General features: G+C 52.0%; 1 protein-coding gene across 11 annotated transcripts; it reads right to left on the bottom strand.

Moving 5' to 3' along the window:
• Positions 1 to 163: 163 nt before the first annotated feature.
• On the bottom strand, positions 164 to 20399 carry LRRC43 (leucine rich repeat containing 43). 11 transcript variants are annotated; one of them, XM_009181882.4, is made up of 13 exons: positions 20156 to 20399; positions 18668 to 18928; positions 17145 to 17255; positions 15913 to 16052; positions 13748 to 13986; positions 12544 to 12731; positions 11604 to 11863; positions 3921 to 4062; positions 3592 to 3720; positions 3321 to 3512; positions 2925 to 2958; positions 2340 to 2533; positions 195 to 320 (listed from the first exon to the last, which is right to left on the bottom strand). In XM_009181882.4, exons 1-13 carry the CDS (start codon positions 20297 to 20299, stop codon positions 303 to 305), a joined length of 2052 nt encoding a protein of 683 aa, XP_009180146.1. In that variant the 5' UTR covers positions 20300 to 20399; the 3' UTR covers positions 195 to 302. The 11 variants fall into 11 exon arrangements, with proteins under 11 accessions (XP_009180148.1, XP_009180152.1, XP_003907352.1 ...); XM_009181885.4 differs by having other exon boundaries at positions 3441 to 3512; XM_009181883.4 differs by having other exon boundaries at positions 3321 to 3509.

Below are 20399 nucleotides of genomic sequence, written 5' to 3'. Positions count from 1 at the left end.
AGCCGCGAGTCTCCGCAGCGCCTGGGGCTGGACGCACGGGTCCCGTGCCCGGTCCTGGGGTCCGCACGAGCGGGTCGGGCAGAGGTTGCTCCTCCTCCCCAGGACGCCGGCGCCACGCCCGCCCACCCCGACGCGCGCGGCGGGACAGACGCCGAGGCGGGAGTGCTGGAAACAGCGTTTATTACCCACGCCCTACACGGCGAACATGCGCAGAGCCTCCTCCGCCGAGCGGCACTGGTTCAGCTGGATCTGCACCTCTACCGTCAGGGGCTCGGGGTGGTAATCGCTTTCGTAGATCGGATTCACGGCTTTTGGCTTTTCTGAGAAAATTAAAACGCGAACATGAGCCCCGGGAGACGGATGGGCTGGCGTTCTCGGTCGCTTTGACCCATCCCAAATGCAAGCCCTGGGCCCTATGCCAGCAGGAGCTCAGTTTCCGTCCTCGGGTCTTAACCGTAATAAGAAAATTAAATTGAATTTAATTAGATCATTTAATAAGTCGCAGCTGTTTGAGTTGCAAGACTGGCTGCTTTTTGCTTTGAGACAGTGTCTTGCTCCGTCGCCCAGGCTAGAGTGCAGTAGCGCGATCTCAGTTCACTGCAGCCTCCGCCTCCCAGGTTCAAGCGATTCTCCTACCTCAGCCTCCAAGTAGCTGGGATTACAGGCGCCTGTCACCACGACTGGCTAATTTTTGTATTTTTAGTAGAGACAGAGTTTCACCATGTTGGCCAAGCTGCTCTCGAACCCCTGACCTCAAGTGATCCTCCCGCCTAGGCCTCCCAAAGTGCTAGAATTACAGGCGTGAGCCACAGCACCCAGCTGCAGATATTTTCTTAAAAATGAAGTAATTCTAGCACTTCGGGGGAAACAACTGAAAGCATTTCAATAAATTATAACATTTGCCCTAAAAATGAAAAAACATTGTTACTGCCACCATGAAGTTACCAATTTTCCAATACTCAAAGACCTTTCTAATGACGTGGGTGGTGATAAAGAAAGTGATTTTTGGAAAATGCATAGTGACGGGTGTCAACAGTTGGAATGTCTGCATAAGTCGGTTAACCTGTAGTTTACAAGTAACTCATGCATGTTACAAACCGTGCATGGTAAAATATCCATTCAAAATGCAAACTAGACTAATTTTAATCTGATTATGAAAAATTCAATATAGATTGTTTTCACATTGTAACAACCTTTAAGAAACTACCACTTGTCAAATTTGGTGTAATATTAAAGAAATTATATTATTTGAAGGTCTATTAAAATACTCCCCTCTTTTCCAATTATAGGTCTGAGGTTGGATTTTTTTTATGCGCTTCAATTACAGCAACATATTGCAAGCGGTTGACTGCAGAAGTAGCTATAAGAATCCAGCTGTCTTCAATTAAGCCAAACATTAAAGAGATTTTAAAAACTTTTTTTTTTTTTTTTTTTTTTTGAGACGGAGTCTCGCTCTGTCGCCCAGGCTGGAGTGCAGTGGCGCAATCTCGGCTTACTGCAAGCTCCGCCTCCCGGGTTCACGCCATTCTCCTGCCTCAGCCTTCCGAGTAGCTGGGACTACAGGCACCCGCCACCACGCCTGGCTAATTTTTTGTATTTTTAGTAGAGACGGGGTTTCACCGTGTTAGCCAGGATGGTCTCGATCTCCTGACCTCGTGATCCGCCTGCCTCGGCCTCCCAAAGTGCTGGGATTACAGGCTTGAGCCACCACGCCCAGCCAAAACAACCTTTTAAGGCCATCTTAACCCACAGATAAGTATCACAAATCATGTATTCATATAGGCATGGGTTTTGAAGTCCAGTAGCGTATGCCCTTCAACGTTTACTTCTTCAGGCTGGTGTGAAATGGCACGATCTCAGCCCACTACCTGAGCTTGAACCTGCCTTCCAGGTTCAAGCAACTCTCCTGCCCCAGTCTCCTGAGTAGCTGGGATTACAGGCACTCACCACCGCACCTGGCTAATTTTTGTTTTTGTTTTTGTTTTTTTTTTGAGACGGAGTCTCGCTCTGTCACCCAGGCTGGAGTGCAGTGGCCGGATTTCAGCTCACTGCAAGCTCCGCCTCCCGGGTTTACGCCATTCTCCTGCCTCAGCCTCCCGAGCAGCAGGGACTACAGGCGCCCGCCACCTCGCCCGGCTAGTTTTTGTATTTTTTAGTAGAGACGGGGTTTCACTGTGTTAGCCAGGATGGTCTCGATCCCCTGAACTCGTGATCCGCCCGTCTCGGCCTCCCAAAGTGCTGGGATTACAGGCTTGAGCCACCGCGCCCGGCCTAATTTTTGTGTTTTTAGTAGAGACGGGATTTCGCCGTGTTGGCCAGGCTGGTCTTGAACTCCTCACCTCAGGTGATAAGCACGCCAAAGTGTTGGGATTACAGGCGTGAGCCACCACGTCGGGCCTGTTTCCACTTTTCAGCTTCAGCCTGATGGGTTGCTCTGCTGTGATCGGGCCTCGTGCCTTTGCAGCCACCTCCCACGGCTCTCCCTGTCTCCTTTCTCTCCCTCCCGGCTGGATGTTCTTTCTGAACCTCAAATCTGAGACGCACCCATTTCAGATGCTTCTGCAGCTCCCCACAGGACAAGTCCAGGTCCCTTTTACAGCAAATGAGGGCCGATGGCCTGAAGCTGGAGGCAGATACCTCGGAAGCAGATGAACCCCAGGCAGCCCCAGCTCCAAGCCCTTGCCCCCTATGGCTCTACCACAGGTGCCTTCCCCACCCGCGCCACAACCCACACAGGCCCTGTGGTCTGAGGGCTGCAGAGAAGAAATAACAACACTGGATCCTAAGAGGGGATGTGGCCTCTCCCCAGGCCAGGCCAGAAGCTACCATTCCCCACCCTTCTGTTCCTTTGGCCTCCACCAGGGCTGGCTCTCGGCGGGTCCTACTGACACTCCCTGCCCTCAGTCACCACCATCGGCACTCACCTTTTTTGGCAACTTTCTTAATCTTCTTTGAATCCTGAGAGAAAAAACCACAAAACGAGATGCTTACTGGAGAGGGGAGGTGCTGGAGGAGTGTCTCTGGGGGCCCACGTCCTCCAAGACATCTGACAGGTCCAGGAAGGCGGGGGTCTCCTGGTGAGGGTGCCTGCCCCAGCCCACCCCCAGGGGAAGGCTGCTGACTGGGCCAAAGTCCCCGGAGGCGCCCTCTGTGCAGGCGGCAGCACCAGCAGCCTCGCTGGCTGCGTGACCCAGGGAAAGGCCCTCCCTGCCACCTCCTCCCCATCCGGTGACCTAGGCCCTCAGCCCTTGCTTGCCCACAGGGTTCCGGTGGGGAGGGCGAAGGCAGAGGTGGAGGATGTGGCTGGGGCCCGGCTGTACCCTGGCCAGTGTCAGCCTGTCTGATGTCAAGGTGCGGACCATGCCGAAGTTGCACACAGTGGACACCAGGGGCTCCCCGGCAAGCAGGGGCTCCAGGATCACCAGGCCCCGGCCCAGCACCTGGAGGATGGGGGGGTCCTGCCGGAGCTCCTTGGGCAGCTCTTTCTTCTTCTTCGGCACCTTCCGCTCCTGCTAGGGGAGGACAGGAGGGTGGGACGTGTCGAGGCAAGGATGTGGCCAGGCTGCCCTCCCCAGCACCAAGGCCCAGTACCTTGGCCGGCTCTTTCTCTCCTTGCCCCTTCCTGTCTTTCTCCTTCCCTTTCTTGTCCTTCTCCCCCTTTCCTCTCTTGGCAGACAGGGGACTGTCAACAGCAGGTAGCACCACAGGCCAGGAGAGAATCTAGGGGGAGGAGAGAATCCTCGAGTGAGCAGAGGCCCAGGTGGGCTGCCTGGGGTCGCCTCTCCCTCACCCTTTCTGGAGCAGCGCTGAGACCTCATCTAACCAGGGAGCGGGGCTCCCATGGGGGACGGCCCGACGGGAACAGGAACAGGGGCAGAAGTGCAGCCTGTGGACAGCGGGCGCTGACTCCGCCTGCCCACCTTCTCCTCCACGATGGTCACAGTGGTTCCCGCCAGCAGGAAGGCCTTCAGTGGCACCAGGTCCCTGAGAGAGTGCTGCATCTCGTAGCCGCACGGGATGACCTCAGCCCAGGGCTTGTGGGTGGTGTTGAAGAGGACAGTCCTTGGGGAGGGAGAGATGAAGACGTGGGTGCCGTCAGCCAGGGGCTGTGGCCGGGGACCCGGAACAGGACTGCGAGGGGACATCCGAGGAGACCATGATCATCAAAGCCCACAAACAGCGTGAGGCAGGGCCCGGCTGCCAGCAGGCAGGGCAAGGGGACCAGAAGGCAAGAAAGGAATGTGGCCACAGAGGAGACAGCAAAACAAAGGTGCGTGGAGCCCTCCTTCAGAGGCAGGACCTCCCTGAGCAACTGACAGAAACCAACCACAATGCACCAAGAGTTGTTTGTGAAGAGTTCAGCCAAGGGCTGAGCGTGGTGGCTCTGGCTTCTAATCCCAGCACTTTGGGAGGCCGAGATGGGAGGATTGCATGAACCAAGGAGTTCGAGAGCAGCCTGGGTAACATGTCGAGACCCCGTTTCTACAAAAAATAGACACATTAGCTGGGCGTGGTGGCACATGCCTGTAGTCCCAGCTTGAGGTGGGAGGATTGCTTGAGCCCAGGAAGTCAAGGCTTCAGTGAGCCGTGTTCATGCCACTGCACTCGAGCCTGGGCAACAAAGTGAGGCCCTCCTACAGGAAAAAAAAAAAAAAAAAGCAGAGGCTGGACGGGGTGGCTCACGCCTATAATCCCAGCACTTTGGGAGGCCGAGGCAGGCGGATCACGAAGTCAGGAGATCGAGACCATCCTGGCTAACAGTGAAACCCCATCTCTACTAAAAATACAAAAAAATTAGCCAGGCATGTTGGCACGTGCCTGTGGTCCCAGCTACTCAGGAGGCTGAGGGAGGAGAATCGCTTGAACCTGGGAGGTGGAGCTTGCAGTGAGCCGAGACTGTGACAGGGCACTCCAGCCTAGGTGACAGAGTGAGACTCCATCTCAAAAAAAAAAAAAAAGCAGAAACAATTCTAGCCTAGCCCCAGGCTAGAACACAGAGGCGACTGGAGTTTCCTAAGTCTCAGAACACCATGGCAATCCTGAAGCAGCATCCCACTCAGGAAGTGACTGAACATAAACTGTTCTACCAACTGAATCACAGCATGAAGGAGAATTAATAATACACTCCAACAAATTTAAAGTATGTCCAAGTTGAACGTTAATAGAAACCAGAAGAAAATAGAATAAATAACTTATTTCATCACTGAGGAGAGAGAACACTTTCCCTTCAAGATAAGTAGAGACCAAGTTGCCAAACGAAATATCACAGCAGGTAAAGCCCAGTAAATTAACGAAGGCTTGTAAACTGTGAAAAACCAAGTGTTACAAGGGAAACGTAAAAATCGTGAAACGAGGCCGGGCGCGGTGGCTCACACCTGTAATCCCAGCATTTTGGGAGGCCAAGGCGGGCAGATCATCCTGGCCAACATGGTGAAACCCTGTCTCTACTAAAAATACAAAAATTAGCCGGGCATGGTGGCAGGTGCCTGTAATCCCAGCTACTCAGGAGGCTGAGGCAGGAGAATTGCTTGAACCTGGGAGGTGGAGGTTGCAGTGAGCCGAGATTGCACCATTGCACCCCAACCTGGGCAACAAGAACGAAACCCCATCTCAAAAAAAAAAAAAATTAAATTAAAAAAAGAAAAAAGATGGAAGCACTGATGCTACACCATGGATGAACCTTGAAAATATGATGCTCAGTGAAAGAAGCCAGACACAAAAGGCCACACATTTTGTGATTCCATCCATATGAAATGTCCAGAACAGGCAAATCCATAGAGACAGAAAGTACTTTAATGGTTGCCTTGGACTAGAAGGATAGGGGAATCGAAGGTGACGCCTAATGGGTACCTTTCTGGGGTGATGGAAACGTTCGGGAATTAGACCGTGGTAATGGTTGCACGACTCTGTGAATATACTAAAAACCACCGACACATGCGCTTTAAAATGAACATTATGATATGCTAACTATATCTCAGCCGGGCGCAGTGGCTCATGCCTGTAATCCCAGCACTTTGGGAGGCTGAGGCAGGTGAGTCACTTAAGGTCAGGAGTTCTGGTCTCGAACTTTCCTGGTCAACATGGTGAAACCCTGTCTCTATTAAAAGTACAAAAATTAGCCGGGCATGGTGGCGGGCACCTGTAATTCCAGCTACTCAAGTGGCTGAGGCAGGAGAATCACTTGAACCCGGGAGGTGGAGATTGAAGTGAGAGAGATCATACCACTGCACTCCAGCCTGGGCGACAGAGCGAGACTCCGTCTCAAAAAAAAAAAAAAAAAGAAATGTAGTGAAATGGACACATAGAAAGAATCCAAGATAGAATGTGAAAAATTGTACTTCTCGCCAGGCGCGGTGGCTCATGCCTGTAATCCCAGCACTTTGGGAGGCAGAGGCGGGCGGATAACCTGAGGTCGGGAGTTCGAGACCAGCCTAACCAACACGGAGAAACCTTACCTCTACTAAAAATACAAAATTAGCTGGGTGTGGTGGCGCATGCCTCTAATCCCAGTTACTCGGGAGACTGAGGCAGGAGAATCGCTTGAACCCAGGAGGCGGAGGTTGCAGTGAGCTGAGATTACGCCACTGCACTCCAGCCTGGGCAACAGAGTGAGGCTCCATCTCAAAAAAAAAGAAAAAAAAGGAAAAGAAAAATTGTACTTCTCAGCTTAAAGAAATGTTGACCCTCCTGAATAAAAAATGGCATTTAAAAAACCCCAAACCAGTGATAACATATGTACATAAATGATACAAACATATGAAGGCTAGCACTCAACGATCTAGCGGAGAAGTGAGGAGAAGAGTTGAAAGTCTATCTGCACACTGTCACCATGTCCACTGCAGTCATCTTCCTCAAATGTGAAACCTGATCTCATTACTCCTCTGCTGAAAAACTTTCCGATAGTTTCCGCTTAGGAGAAAGGGGTCTTTTTCTCTCTCTCTCTCCAGCCCTGTCTCTTGCCAATCCCTGCCTTCCTCCATAGTTAATCTTCTTTCTACCATTCCTCCTGTGAGAAACAGTTTAAATGGTCCATTTGCAAGGCATGAAAAATCTAAGTACTGGCAGCCAGCCTTGCAGACGTGACAAACCACACGACTCAGGCACCTAGAAGGTCACGCTTAGCGAACAGGAAGTAGAGGAGGGGTCAGCCCATAAAAGGGGGCCAGTGATGGCTCACTCCTGTAATCCCAGCACTTTGGGAGGCCAACGTGGGTGGATCACCTGAGGTCAGAAGTTTGAGACCAGCCTGGCCAACGTAGTGAAACTCTGTCTCTACTAAAAATACCAAAAAAAAAAAAAAAAAAATTAGCCAGGAGTGGTGACGTGCGTCTGTAATCCCAGCTACTTGGGAGGCTGAGGCAGGAGAATTGCTTGAACCCAGGAGGCAGAGGTTGCAGTGAGCCGAGATCGCACCACTGCACTCCAGCCTGGGCGACAAGAGCAAAACTTGAGTGGGGAAGGGGACGCAGTATGATCTTATAAGGGGATAATGAAACTTAGGTGACACCCAGGAAGATTGTAACCCCACAGTACTCAACCAATGAGGAACTGGGAGAGGGGTTTGCCCACTAGGAGATAAATGACCTGTTGTGACTGCCCCAGCTGCCTGCCTACCAGTCACTGGATCTTGCAAAACTGCCATTAAAAGTCTCATTTCCACTATTCTTTGTGTCTAAGTCTATGTGCCCACCCTAGGGGCAGAGATTTGTCCTGTACTTTCTCTGGTGTACCGCTTGTGACATTAGAATATGTAATTACTGTTTGTTCACTTCCTTCATGAAAAGGTAAGTGCCCAAATAGAACAGATCTTTTTTCTGAGACGGAGTCTTGCTCTGTCTCCCGGGCTGGAGTGCAATGGCGCAATCTCGGCTCACTGCAACCTCTGCCTTCCGGGTTCCAGCGATTCTTCTGCCTCAGCCTCCTGAGTAGCTGGGATTACAGGCATGTGCCACCATGCCCAGATACTTTTTTATATTTTTAGTAGATACAGGGTTTCACCATGTTGGCCAGACTGATCTCGAACTCCTTACCTCAAGTGATCCACCTGCCTTGGCCTCCCAAAGTGCTGGGATTACAGGCATGAGCCACTGCGCCCAACCCTCTAGAACAGACCATTTTCTATCTGATTTGTTGTTTGTAATCCCGATACCCAGCATCACACCTGGAAATGGTATGTGGATGACTGGCGTTTGCTAATTGTTGAACTTGGGCAATTACATATGGCAAATAATTATATGGAAAATATAAAGGCTTACAAGTAAACTAAGGAATATAACTTAAGACAATTTAAAATAAATCTATTAGACTGCAAAAACAAAATGTATTTTTAGAAAATCAATGTGGAAATTCTGTTTTAGGACATGGTAGACTAGACTATACTGGACAAACCTTCCTGCTGAGAACAGTCATATCAGCTGGACACAATATTAACATTATCTGTTGAAGGTGCTGAAGAGCCAAGTCACAGAATTTTCAGGGCCAACATCAGGGCAAAGGGGAACAGTCAAAGAGAATGAGCTTAGTGCCACATTAATGCTCAAGAGCCAATTCCAAAAGTGGTGGCTGAGAAGCTGAAGGGAACTTTAGGCAACCTCATGGGCACTAGGGGGACAAAAATTTGTGTTCAAAGCCCTCCAAGGAGGTGGGCCCCTGGTAAACACTCCAGATTTTCCTTGGGTTTTCTGAAGAGCTACTAAAAGAACACATAATAGAAGTGCTAGAAGGAGAGGCAATAGAAAAAGGAATAGAGAAAAATACTTGAAGGATAATGGCTGAAAACTTCCAAGATTTGATTTAAAACATTCATCTATATATTCAAGAAGCTTGACAAGCTCCAAGCAGGATAAATGCAAACATATTCACACCCAGACACATCATAGTAAAAATACTGAAAGACAAAGCGAAAATCCTGAAAGCAGGAAGAGGAAAATGACTCATGACAGACAAAGGAATCCCAATAAGATGAACAGCTGACTTTTCATCATAAACAATGGAGGCCAGTAGGCAGGCAGGAGACATATTCAAAGTTCTAGGGTAGACCAGGCATGGTGGCTCACACCTGTAATCTCAGCACTTTGGGAGGCTGAGGAGGCTCGAGTGTGAGCTCAGGAGTTCAAGACCAGCCTGGCCAATATTGTGAGACCCCGCCTCTACTAAAAATTAGCTGGGCATGGTAGCAGGCACCTGTAATCCCACCTACTCAGGAGGCTGTGGCAGGAGAATCGCTCACTTGAATCCAGGAAGCAGAGGTTGCAGTGAGCCAAGATCCAGCCACTGCACTCCAGCCTGGGCAATAGGGCGAGACTTCCCTCTCAAAAAAAAAAAAAAAAAAGATGTTCTGGGGTAGTGGGGGGAAAAAAACACCAAAACTGTCAACCAATAATTCTATACCCAACAAAACTATCTTTCAAAATTGCAGGTGAAATAAAGACATATCAAGAGAAAGAAAAAACTGACTTTGTTGCCAGTAGATCTGCCTTACACAAAACATGAAAAGAAGTTGCATACATGAATACATTAACTTCCTGAAGGAAGTTCTTCAGGCTGAAAAGAAGTAACACCAGAGGGTAATTCAAATTAACATAAAAACAAAGAGCACCAATAAAGGTAATCACGTAGGCAAATACAAAAGACAGTATCATCATATATTTCTTGTCCTTGATTCTAATTAGAATAAAATACAATAGCATAAGATAACATCTATAAGATTGTAGTTTGGGCTATAACATGTAGAAATGTAATATATTTGACTATAACAACATGAAGGAAATGGAGGTGAGAATGAAGCATACTGGAGAAAGAAAATGACACCAAGACCAGGCATAGTGCCCCACAGCTGTAATTGCAGCACTTTGGGAGGCCGAGGCAGTAGGATTGCTTGAGATCAGGAGTTCAAGACCAACCTGGTCAACATAGTGAGACCCCACCACAAAAAAGAAAGAGAGAAAGGAAGAAAGAGGGAGGGAAGGAATGAAACCAGAAAGTAAATCAATTCTTTTCTTTTTTTTTTTTTTTTTTGGAGATGGAACTTCTTATTGCCCAGGGTGGAGTGCAATGGTGCAATCTTGGCTCACTGCAACCTCTGCCTCCTGGGTTCAAGCAAGTCTCCTGCCCCAGCCTCCCAAATAGCTGGGATTACAGGTGCGCATCACCACTCCTGGCTAATTTTTTGTATTTAGTAGACACGGTGTTTCACCATGTTGGTCGGGTTGGTCTCCACCTCCTGAACTTAAGTAATCTGTCCACCTCGGCCTCCCAAAGTGCTGAGATTACAGGCATGAGCCACAACAGCAAATCAATTCTAAAGGAAGACATGAAAGGAACCAGAAATGGTAACTAAGAAGGTTAACAAGCTTAAAGAAAAAAATTTTTTGTGCTCTCCTTTTTACTCTGCAAGACATGGATTATATAAAGTAGTAATTATAACAATGTATTGTTGGGTCTGTAACATGTATGTTTATAATAAAATTAATATTTATAACAATTACTACAATCTTCATAACAAAAGTAGCACAAAAAAAAAGAAGAAATAGAGCTAGACTGGCAAGAAAGAACATGATATACAGGATGGAAGATGGAAGATCCTTACAGCACTTTATGTGCCAGAATACATCTTAGATGGATTAAAATGTTAAACCAAAAAAGGTTTTCACACCCAAGGGCTGAAATGAAAAGGGCTGTTAATTTATAATCTCTCAATCGACTCAAGAAATTCAGGCCGGGTGCGATGGCTGACGCCTGTAATCCCAGCACTTTGGGAGGCTGAGGCGGGCAGATCACTTGAGACCAGGAGCTCGAGACCAGCCTGGCCAACAGGGTGAAACCCCATCTTTACTAAAAATATAAAAATTAGCCGGGCATGGTAGCACATGCCTGTAGTCCGAACTGTAGGCGCAGGCATAAGAATTGCTTGAATCTGGGAGGTGGAGGATGCAGTGAGCTGAGATCACACCACTGCACTCCAGCCTGGGTGACAGAGCGAGACTCCGTCCCCGCCAAAAAAGAAATTCAATCATTCCGAAAATCTTGGCTGGTCAGGGAAGTGGGACTCAGTTGTACTTTGAGTAGATGGTTAGAGTAGAAGGATTGAGCTAAGTTCAACCCTTCAGAAAAGAGGGCTGAACACTAAATCTAAATGCTGCCAGCACAGCTAACAGCCTAGTGGGGCCTTAACCATTCCTGGGGGTGGGGGATCCAGGAGAGACTCAGTCTCAGGACCTTTTTTTTTTTTTTCTGAGACAGAATCTTGCTGTATCGCCCAGGTTGGAGTGCAGTGGCGCCATCTCGGCTCACTGCAAGCCCCACCTCCTGGGATCACATCATTCTCCTGCCTCAGCCTCCCGAGTAGCTGGGACTACAGGTGCCCGCCACCACGTCCGGGGCTAATTTTTTTGTATTTTTAGTGGAGACGGGGTTTCACCGTGTTAGCCAGGATGGTCTCAATCTCCTGACTGCCCGCCTTGGCCTCCCAAAGTGCTGGGATTACAGGCGTGAGCCACTGCGCCCAGCCAGCCTCAGGACTTTTAATGGAAGGCCACAGTGTGGTCTAGGCTTGTGACCCTACTGCTCTGACCACTTGCCCTGGTTCAGGTTTCCATCCTTACCCTGGGGACGGGCAGAGCCGGGGATCTATACGCAGCCGCAACTTGGCCAGCTCTTCTGCAGAGGCCCTTGGCGTCTGCAAGACGGTTGAAGGCCCCGAGATGACAGACAGCTCCGACTCTCCTGACTCCTCCACCTCAGACTCCAGAGATCCTTCGACCTCTTCAGTGACCCCTCCAACAATGTCTTTGATGACATCTTCGCCGACCTCTTCAGGAGATTCCTCAACTAATAATTCTGAGCTGGGAGAGGGCTTGACGATCTGCAGGAAGACAGAAACTCGTCCAAGGCTGCCGTCCTCAGGACACGCTCAGCCGATGCCCGGGGGTGTCTGTAACACAGCTCCCGACACCTGGGTGAGGTTCACGCATGAGCAGACACACCACGCCAGGAGGCAGGAAGGCTCTTAGAAACCCAGTTTTGTTTTTTCTGAGAGACCTATGTTAAGAGCAAAAGCAAGAACCACTTCTACGTGGGAGCAGGAGACAGGCGTCATCACATTTCCCCTAGTCGGATGGTATCCTTGGGTTTTCTTCTGATGTGGAGGGAGATGGGAGGTGTTGTAGAAATTGCAGAATGGGGCTGGGTGCAGTGGCTCACGCCTGTAATCCCAGCACTTCGGGAGGCTGAGGATCACTTGAGCTCAGGAGTTCCAGAGCAGCCTGGTCAACAAGGTGAAGCCTCATCTCTACTAAAAATACAAAAATTAGCTGGGCGTAGTGGTGGGCACCTGTAATCTCAGCTACTGGGGAGGCTGAGGCAGGAGAATCGCTTGAAGCCGGGAGGCAGAGGTTGCAGTGAGCTGAGATCACACCAGTGCACTCCAGTGAGACTCTGCCTCAATAAATAAATAAATTAATTAAAAGGATTTTCCTGGGGCCCACGAAGCGGTTCAGCCTTCACAAGAGCCTCCCACACTCCCAGGGACAGCCCAGGGCACACCTCAGCCAGCTCGCCTGTGTCCTCATCCGCTTCACCTTCTTCGTCTCTCACAAAATCGTACGTCACGTAATAGCTATAAGCAACGAAAGGGCCTTCGGGCCCAGGTTCCGGGTCTAGGACAGAGGTGTCCAGGACTCCTCTGATGTTTCCGATGGTCACCACAAACTGCGCCTCCTGTGCCAAGAGATCTGCAGAGAGGAATGGGCAGGACAGGGGGCCCCGTGGAATGGAAGTTGGCAGACAGAAAACAAGAGGGCTGGGAAGGCACAGGGCCCTGGATTCTCTCCAGCACTCAGGGCTGAGCCTTGGTGAGGCAGTCAGGTTTAGGCCACCGCTCCGGCAAGCTGGCCTGGAGTGATCTGGGTGTCATTATACCCCTCTTCAGCGTGTCTTCCTGATCTGTATATGGGAATGATAAGGGCTGCTCTGCAGAAGGTCACCTTAGTATTATCTAGCACGTCACAGTGACCTGAAGAAGCCTCCAGTGCACCTTGCAGCATGAACCACAAGGGGGTGATCTCCAGCCACCAGGGAGGTGAAGAAGCTGATTGAAATAACTGCCCCAAGTCCCTACAGGTTTTTTATTTTTTATTTTTTTAGAGACAGGGTCTCGCTCTGTGGCCAGGCTAGAGTGCAGTGGTGAGATGATAGCTCACTGCAGCCTCCACCTCCTGGGCTCAAGTGATCCTCCTGCACCACCTCTTTTTTTTTTTTTTTTGTCTCGCTCTGTTGCCTAGGCTGGAGTACACTGGTGTCATCTTGGCTCACTGCAACCTCCACCTCCTGGGTTCAAGAGATTCTCATGCCTCAGCCTCCCGAGTAGCTGGGATTACAGGCACTTGCCACCATGCCCGGCTAATTTTTGTATTTTTAGCAGAGATGAGGTTTTCACCATGTTGGCCAGGCTGGTCTCAAACTCCTGACTTCAAGCGATCTGCCTGCTTCAGCCTCCCAAAGTGCTGGGATTACAGGCGCGAGTCACCGCGCCCAGCCTCCCCCTCTCATTTCTGTCTCCAAATCCCAATCACGGAATCAAAGCCTGGCGGAAAACTCTGGCCCAGAAGAGAGGCTGTACCTGACTAGGGTCTGGGTCAAATGGGGAGTTGCAGGACAGAGGGGTGTGCGGACCCAGGAGGGCGGGGCACAGCCAGGCGGAGGCTGGGGTGTCACGCGCCACCCCCTCCCTGCCTGCCAGCACCCTCACCGCCATTGAGGCTGAGCCCCCGGAAGAGATGCTTCTCGTTGGGAGACACGGTGATGTCGTCCAGCACGCAGAGCTGGGCCAGGCTGTCGATGGTGAGGCCGCGGTAGTAGGGCACCAAGGCCAGTGGGTTTCCCTGCAGCACCAGGAGTCGCAGGTGCCGGAGGGTCCTCAGGCTGGCAACCATGCTCTGCAGGTCTGTCAGGTCATTGAAGCCCAGGTCCAGGGAGACGAGGTTGGGCCTGGAAGGTAAGCAGGACCGTCTGAGGGTCAAGAAGCCAGGTGAGCAGGGGACAAGCAGCCCTGCAGCCAAACCAACGGTGGGCCTGGGCCTAAGGACTCTGCCCACCCATGGCCTGCACACCCTGTCCTACCCTTGACCCAAGTTAACCCCAGGTCGGGAATGAGTGCCTGGCTCTTCGTCTCCACTCTCCGTAGCACTGCCGCCCTCAGTCAGAGCCACAGAGACGCCCCCACCGACCTCCCCTCGCGGGACTCCTCTCTTCTTGGCCAAACCTCTCAGTAGCTTCCGTAGAGCTTTGCACACTGCGTGCGTCTAGGAGGCTCTGCACAAATACTACGGGCAGACTGGATGGCACAGCAGGGGACAGCCACCGTGGGGGAGCTGTGGACAGGGGCAGGAGTGGACAGGGCAGGAGTGGGGTTGACGCTGGGGACTGGGAGGAGGGAGCCAGAGGCTGGAGGGCTGGGCATCCTAGAAGCAGGAGATGGCGTCTCAAAGGCAGACTGGGGCAGGACCCCAGGAGGCAAGGGGGCTGGGAGGGGCCTGCAAAGGGCATGGGCCGAGGCCTGTGGCCAGACCAAGACACAGGGCAGGGGCAGGGTGAATTTCCTGCTGCCACAAACTAGAAAGCGACTTGATCTCAGCTCTGAGAACAGACGAAAAACACAAGCAGCCGCTGCCAGCACAGCGTCCCCCAATCCTAGCCTCACTCTTCCCCTAAGAGCAGAAGAGAAGAGGAGGAAGAGGAAAGCAGGGTCCGAGAGGGGCTTCCCTTCCCTGCTGCATCCGCCCGCTCCAGGCATGCAGAGGGTTGGACCCCCCAAAGGCGTGCCCTCCAGGTTCCTTGGGGGAAGGAAAGGGGGGAGGCGGTTCTACCCCTTCCGTCCTTGCTGGACTGCTGAAGTCCTGGGACTTCTCACAGCATGCTTTGCAAAGCCTTCCTCTCCCAGCTTCCTTTGATGGCCCTTTCTGGGTGGTCTCTGGTCCCCCTCCTACCCCTCAGGTCCAGGATGTTAAGTTTTCTGCCGCTCACCCACGGAGGAAACCAAGCTGAGTATCAACTGGGAGCTGAACCGTCTGCAGGCTCCTAACGAGCCTGAACCTTCAACAGCGATGGAGCGGCCGGCGCCAGGAGGGCTTGGTTCCAGGCCAGCGGTTCTCAGCTTGGGGGATTTTGCTGCTCAGGGGACATTAGGTACTGTCTGGAGACATTTTTGTTTGTCACAACTAGCAGGGAGGTGCCCCTGGCATCTGCAGATGCAGGCCAGGGATGCTGTTCAATATCCTACCATACCCAGGACAGCCCCACAGCAAAGAATGATGGGGCACCAATGCCAGCGAGCCCAAAGGGAGAAACCCTCCTCTAAAATATGGCACCAGGCAAAGTGCAGTGGCTCATGCTTGTAATCACAGCACTTTGGGAGGCTGAAGTAAGTGGATCACTTGAGGTCAGGAGTTCAAGACCAGCCTGGCCAACATGGTGAAACCCCATCTCTACTAAAAATACAAAAATTAGCCAGGTGTGGTGGTGGGTGCCTGCAATACCCGCTACTTGGGAGGCTGAGGCAGGAGAATCGCTTGAACCTGGGAGGTAGAGGTTGCATAGTCGAGACAGCACACAGCACTCTAGCCTGGGCAAGAGGGAAACTCCATCTCAAAAAAAAAAAAAAAATTAAAATAAAAAAATTAAAAGACGGCACCAAAGCAAAGGCTTTCACACCCACCACCTCTTGTTCTCTGGGCTTTTTGTTTACAAAATCCCACTGAAGGGGGATTCAGAAAAATAAACCGTAAGGCTGGAGTTAGCAGCCAGCTGGGAGTTACAGAAAAGACCAAAGCTGAGCTCTCACGCCACCGGGGTAAAATCGCCTCAGCCTGATACTTAATCCCTCCCTCTCGCTTTCCACCTGGGCTCCGGAGTTACCAGTGATCAGCGGTGACGTAGAGACTTTCCAAGGGGCCTAGAAGCTTGTTGTGGCCTAACCCCAGGTGCTGCAGGCTGGCGGGCGGGTGGGCGCACAGACACTCCATGCTGCTGATCTCATTGCCGTAGAGCTCCAGCACCTGGGAGACCACACGGAAGGCCCGGGACGATAGGGCGCCAAGTCAGCGCTGAGGATCAGGCCCCTCCCCTCCGTCCCGCAGAATTTAGTAGAGGAATCACAGATTACTCACACCCGGCCTCCCTGGCGCCACCCGGCCTCCCTTTAAAAAACCCAGGAAGAAAAGATTCCTGCAGCAGGTCTCTGGAAGTTTCTTTGCCTTTTGTGAAAGACCCTTCAACATCTGGAATGGGGGGTGATGTTGGATTGGCAGTGGGGATCTGCATAACATCTGGCACCTTCTCAACCCATAGGAATGTGTCCCTGGGAGGCCCAAAGGGCCCCTCGATGGATTAAGGCAAAAATCCAAAGCTAACCTTCCTTGCTTGTAGTTCTCATCCACGGCCTCACACACCTTTTTTGTTGTTGTTGTTTGCTTGCTGGTTTGGGCTTTTTAAATTTTTATTTATTTATTGTTTATTTATTATTATTTTGAGGTGGAGTCTTGCTCTGTCGCCCAGGCTGGAGTGCGGTGGCACAATCTTGGCTCATTGCAACCTCCGCCTCCTGGGTTCAAGCGATTCTCCTGCCTCAGCCTCGAGAGTAGCTGGTATTACAGGCACCAGCCACCACGCCCAGCTAATTTTTGTATTTTTGTAGAGACGGGATATTCCCATGTTGCCCAGGCTGGTTTCAAATTTCTGAGAACAGGCAATCTGCCCACTTCAGCCTCCCAAAGTGCTGGGATTACAGGCGTGAGCCACCGCACCTGGCCTGTGCCACATTTTTTGTTTGTTTATCCGTTCATCTGTTTATAGACACTTGAGTTCTGTCCACCCTTCTGCTATTGTGAGTAAAGCAGCTCTGAACTCTGGAGTACAAGAATCTGGCTAAGTCCCTGTCTTCAGTTCCCTCATGGATACACCTAGGAATGGAAGCACTGGGTCATACGGTAATTCTATGTTAAACTTCTAGGAAAGTGCCCTACATTTTAAAAGCCTGGAGCTGGGCCCTACCCTCCACCCACACTGGCCACATCTATGTGGGGTAGGGTAGAGCAAGGCCTCTGGGCTGCGGTGGCCCAAATACTCCAAACAGACCAGGGCTCCTTCACCTTGAGTGTGGGGGGCAGATTGGTGGCATCCACCTCCTTGATTCGATTGGCGCTCAGTACCAATTCCTCCAGCTTTAGAAATTTCAGGAGGTCTTTATCCACCAGGGTGACCTGGAAGAGGGGAGAGGAAGTTGAGGGCTATAGCAGGCAAGGGAGCACAGGCACAGAACCCATGTCCACATTAGGAAGACAGCGGCTCCTCCATCAGTTACCTCCCCTCCCTCCCCACCCCCTGCTTCCCTGGAAGCCGTTCCCGCACTGCATTGTTCTGCCAAGATCCAAGAGCCTCTCCCAACCTCCATCCTTCTCTGACCATAGGCGGTGCGTGATTTCCAGGCCAATGACCTGTGTCCTTTGTTGGACCATAAGCCACCTGTGAGGGCAGGAACCTCTCTCCTTTCTGTCTGCCCCAGAGCCACAGTGAACTCTGGGCACTGCAGTCAGTCAAGGTGTCCAGGAATCACCCAGAGCAGGGTCTGACTAGAAGCTGCAGTGACCCATCCATGACTCCTCAGTTCCTGTGGCCTCAAAGACATCGGGACCCTTTCTAGCGGGGCCTCCCTTCTCCAGGGTCACCAACTGTGCCAGTCTGCCAAGGACGGAAGGGGTTCGTTCCCAGGACACGAAACCTTCTGCACTGAAACTGAAAGTCCCTGGCAAACTGCTACCAGTCACCCTATTTGTCCCCCAGTGCCGTGTCACTTCCCAGTGGCTCTGGAAAAAGAAGGCCAAGCCTGGGGAAGGCTGAGACCAAGTTTCCAGGCAATGTTTGGGCTGGCTTGCTGACTTTATTTATTCATTGAGACAGAGTCTCACTCTTGCTTGCTTGCTTGCTTGAGACAGGGTCTCATTCTGTCACCTAGGCTGGAGTGCAGCGGTGTGATCATGATCACTGCAGCCTCTACCTCCCCAGCTCAAGTGATTCTCCTGCCTCAGCCTCCGAGTAGCTGGGGTTACAGGCGTGCACCACTATACCTGGCTAAATTTTAAAATTTTTTAGAGATGGGATCCCACTATGTTACCCAGGCTGGGTCTCTAACACCTAGACTCAAACAATCCTCCTGCCTCAGCCTCCCAAAGTGCTGAGATTACAAGCACCAGAGAGCCACCGTGCCGAGCCTGGGCTCTGTTACTGATACAAACAAAAAATGCTTTTTGGTAACAAATTAAAATAGTTGGAACTACACCAACCACCCTGACTTCCATGGTTTAAATGAAGTAAAACTAACACAGACCCTTTGGAAAACCTTTACTAGAACCCAGGAGAGTCCACTGCAGAACTCAGCTGTGGAAGATGTGCCATGATGGCCTCCAGGGGTAAAGGAAGAAGAAACGCGAGGCTGACCGAGTAGCTGGCCCTGCCTGGCACACAAGCCAGGGAGATGAAGCAGAGGGCAGCCTGGCCTTGGCTTCAGCCCCCAGGGCAGGATCCCTGAGGCACTGTGGGGAAGGGTCCCCTCCCCCCAACCTCCCTTAGGGAAGCGGCCACCCTAGCATCACCCCCCTACGTGCCCAGCACTCACCTCCTTGTCTACCACCCGCAGGGACCGGAAGTAGGAGTAGAAGAAGGTGTCTGTGATCATCAGCGGGTTCCGGATGGCCAGTTCTCTCAGGAAACTGTCTTCAGCATTCGAGTCGTTCAGCAGAGCCCAGGGGGAGTGGGGGCTGCGGACCAGGCCCAGCAGGGCCTCCACCGTCTCCTCCCCGGGGCTCACCACATCCTCCTCTTTGGGGACCAGCTCTCTCCATGTTCGCCAAGTTTGAGGAAGAAAGCGCGACTTATTCTGCAGTGGCAGAGGTGGGGATTTCTCTAGGTGTGACACAGCCCCCTTAAGGACACCAAATGCTCAAAACAGAACAGATCATAAAACTGGATGATTAGGGATCAAGTTTAGAAATCTAGAGAGTGGGCCGGGCACGGTGGCTCACGCCTGTAATCCCAGCACTTTGGGAGGACGAGCCAGGCGGATCATGAGGTCAGGAGATCGAGACCATCCTGGCTAACACGGTGAAACCCCGTCTCTACTAAAAATACAAAAAATGAGCCAGGCGTGGTGGCGGGCGCCTGTAGTCTCAGCTACTCGGGAGGCTGAGGCGGGAGAATCGTTTGAACCCGGGAGGTGAAGGTTGCAGTGAGCCGAGATCACACCACTGCACTCCAGGCTGGGTGGACAGAGTGAGACTCCATCTCAAAAAAAAAAAAAGAGAAAAAAGAAATTTAGACAGTAATCAATAATTTTGATGGATTATTAGCCATGGATATAACTACAGATGAGGTGAGATACAACATAATTAAAAGATCCCATTCCTTTTAAAAAGGCGGGCGGACCACTTGAGGTCAGGAGTTTGAGACTAGCCTGGGCAACATGGTGAAACTCTGTCTCTACTAAAAATACAATAATTAGCTGGGCATGGTGGCAGCTGCCTGTAATCTCCGTTACTCAGGAGGCAGAGGTTACAGTAAATCGAGATCGCGTCACTAAGCTCCAGCCTGGGCAATAGGCCTTCCTGGGCTACACCTGGGCTCCCCTCGTGGTTGAAGCCACGGAAGGGAAGGGTCTAGGACTCTGGAGACAGGTGGGATGCAGGGGTAACCCCTTCTCCTGGACCCAAGGTCACAGGCTTCAGGCTCAGAGCCACGTCTCACACTGCCTCAGGCTCTCATTAAATGCTCGGAGGCTGGGAAAAGTTGTGGCACTCTTTGCCCAAAACAAAAGCTTTTCACCCCAAAGGAACCTGCCCACTGGAAATCTGGGGTGTTGGCATCGAGTCAGGGAGAGGCCCCGACCCAGGTCAGCTGAGGTGCTCAGGATGGGCCCCGCTCTCCTCCCCCCCGGCAGTGCCGACGGCCCGGTCCCCACCTTCACCCTCGAGCCCCACCCGCCCCCACGTTGGCGGCCCCCAGAATGCGCAGATCCGAGGCCCCAGGGACCAGCCCGCCCCGCTCGCCCGGGCCCGTGCCTCCCCGCAGCCGGTCCAGGCCCCCAGAGTCCCAGCCCCGGCGCCCGCACCCAGCTGCCGGCGCCGCACGGGAACTCGCGCAGACACAGCTTCCGCAAGTGCTCGCGCACCGCCGCGCTCACGGTCCCGGTCCCGGGCCGCTGAGTGCCAGGCCAGGCCTCAGACTCGGACTCAGACTTGTAAGACGCCTCCATGGCCGGGCTGCGTTGCCAGGCAACCGCCAGGACGCGTGCGCGGGGGCCGGGGCCTCTCCAAGCGCGCTCACCTGCCCCGAGGAAAAAGCCCCCATCCGGA

The sequence above is a fragment of the Papio anubis genome, chromosome 9, assembly GCF_008728515.1.
Source record: "Papio anubis isolate 15944 chromosome 9, Panubis1.0, whole genome shotgun sequence".
Lineage (NCBI taxonomy): Eukaryota > Metazoa > Chordata > Mammalia > Primates > Cercopithecidae > Papio > Papio anubis.
Note: the sequence above shows the minus strand (reverse complement) of the source record. Positions and strands in the feature narration are given on the sequence as shown.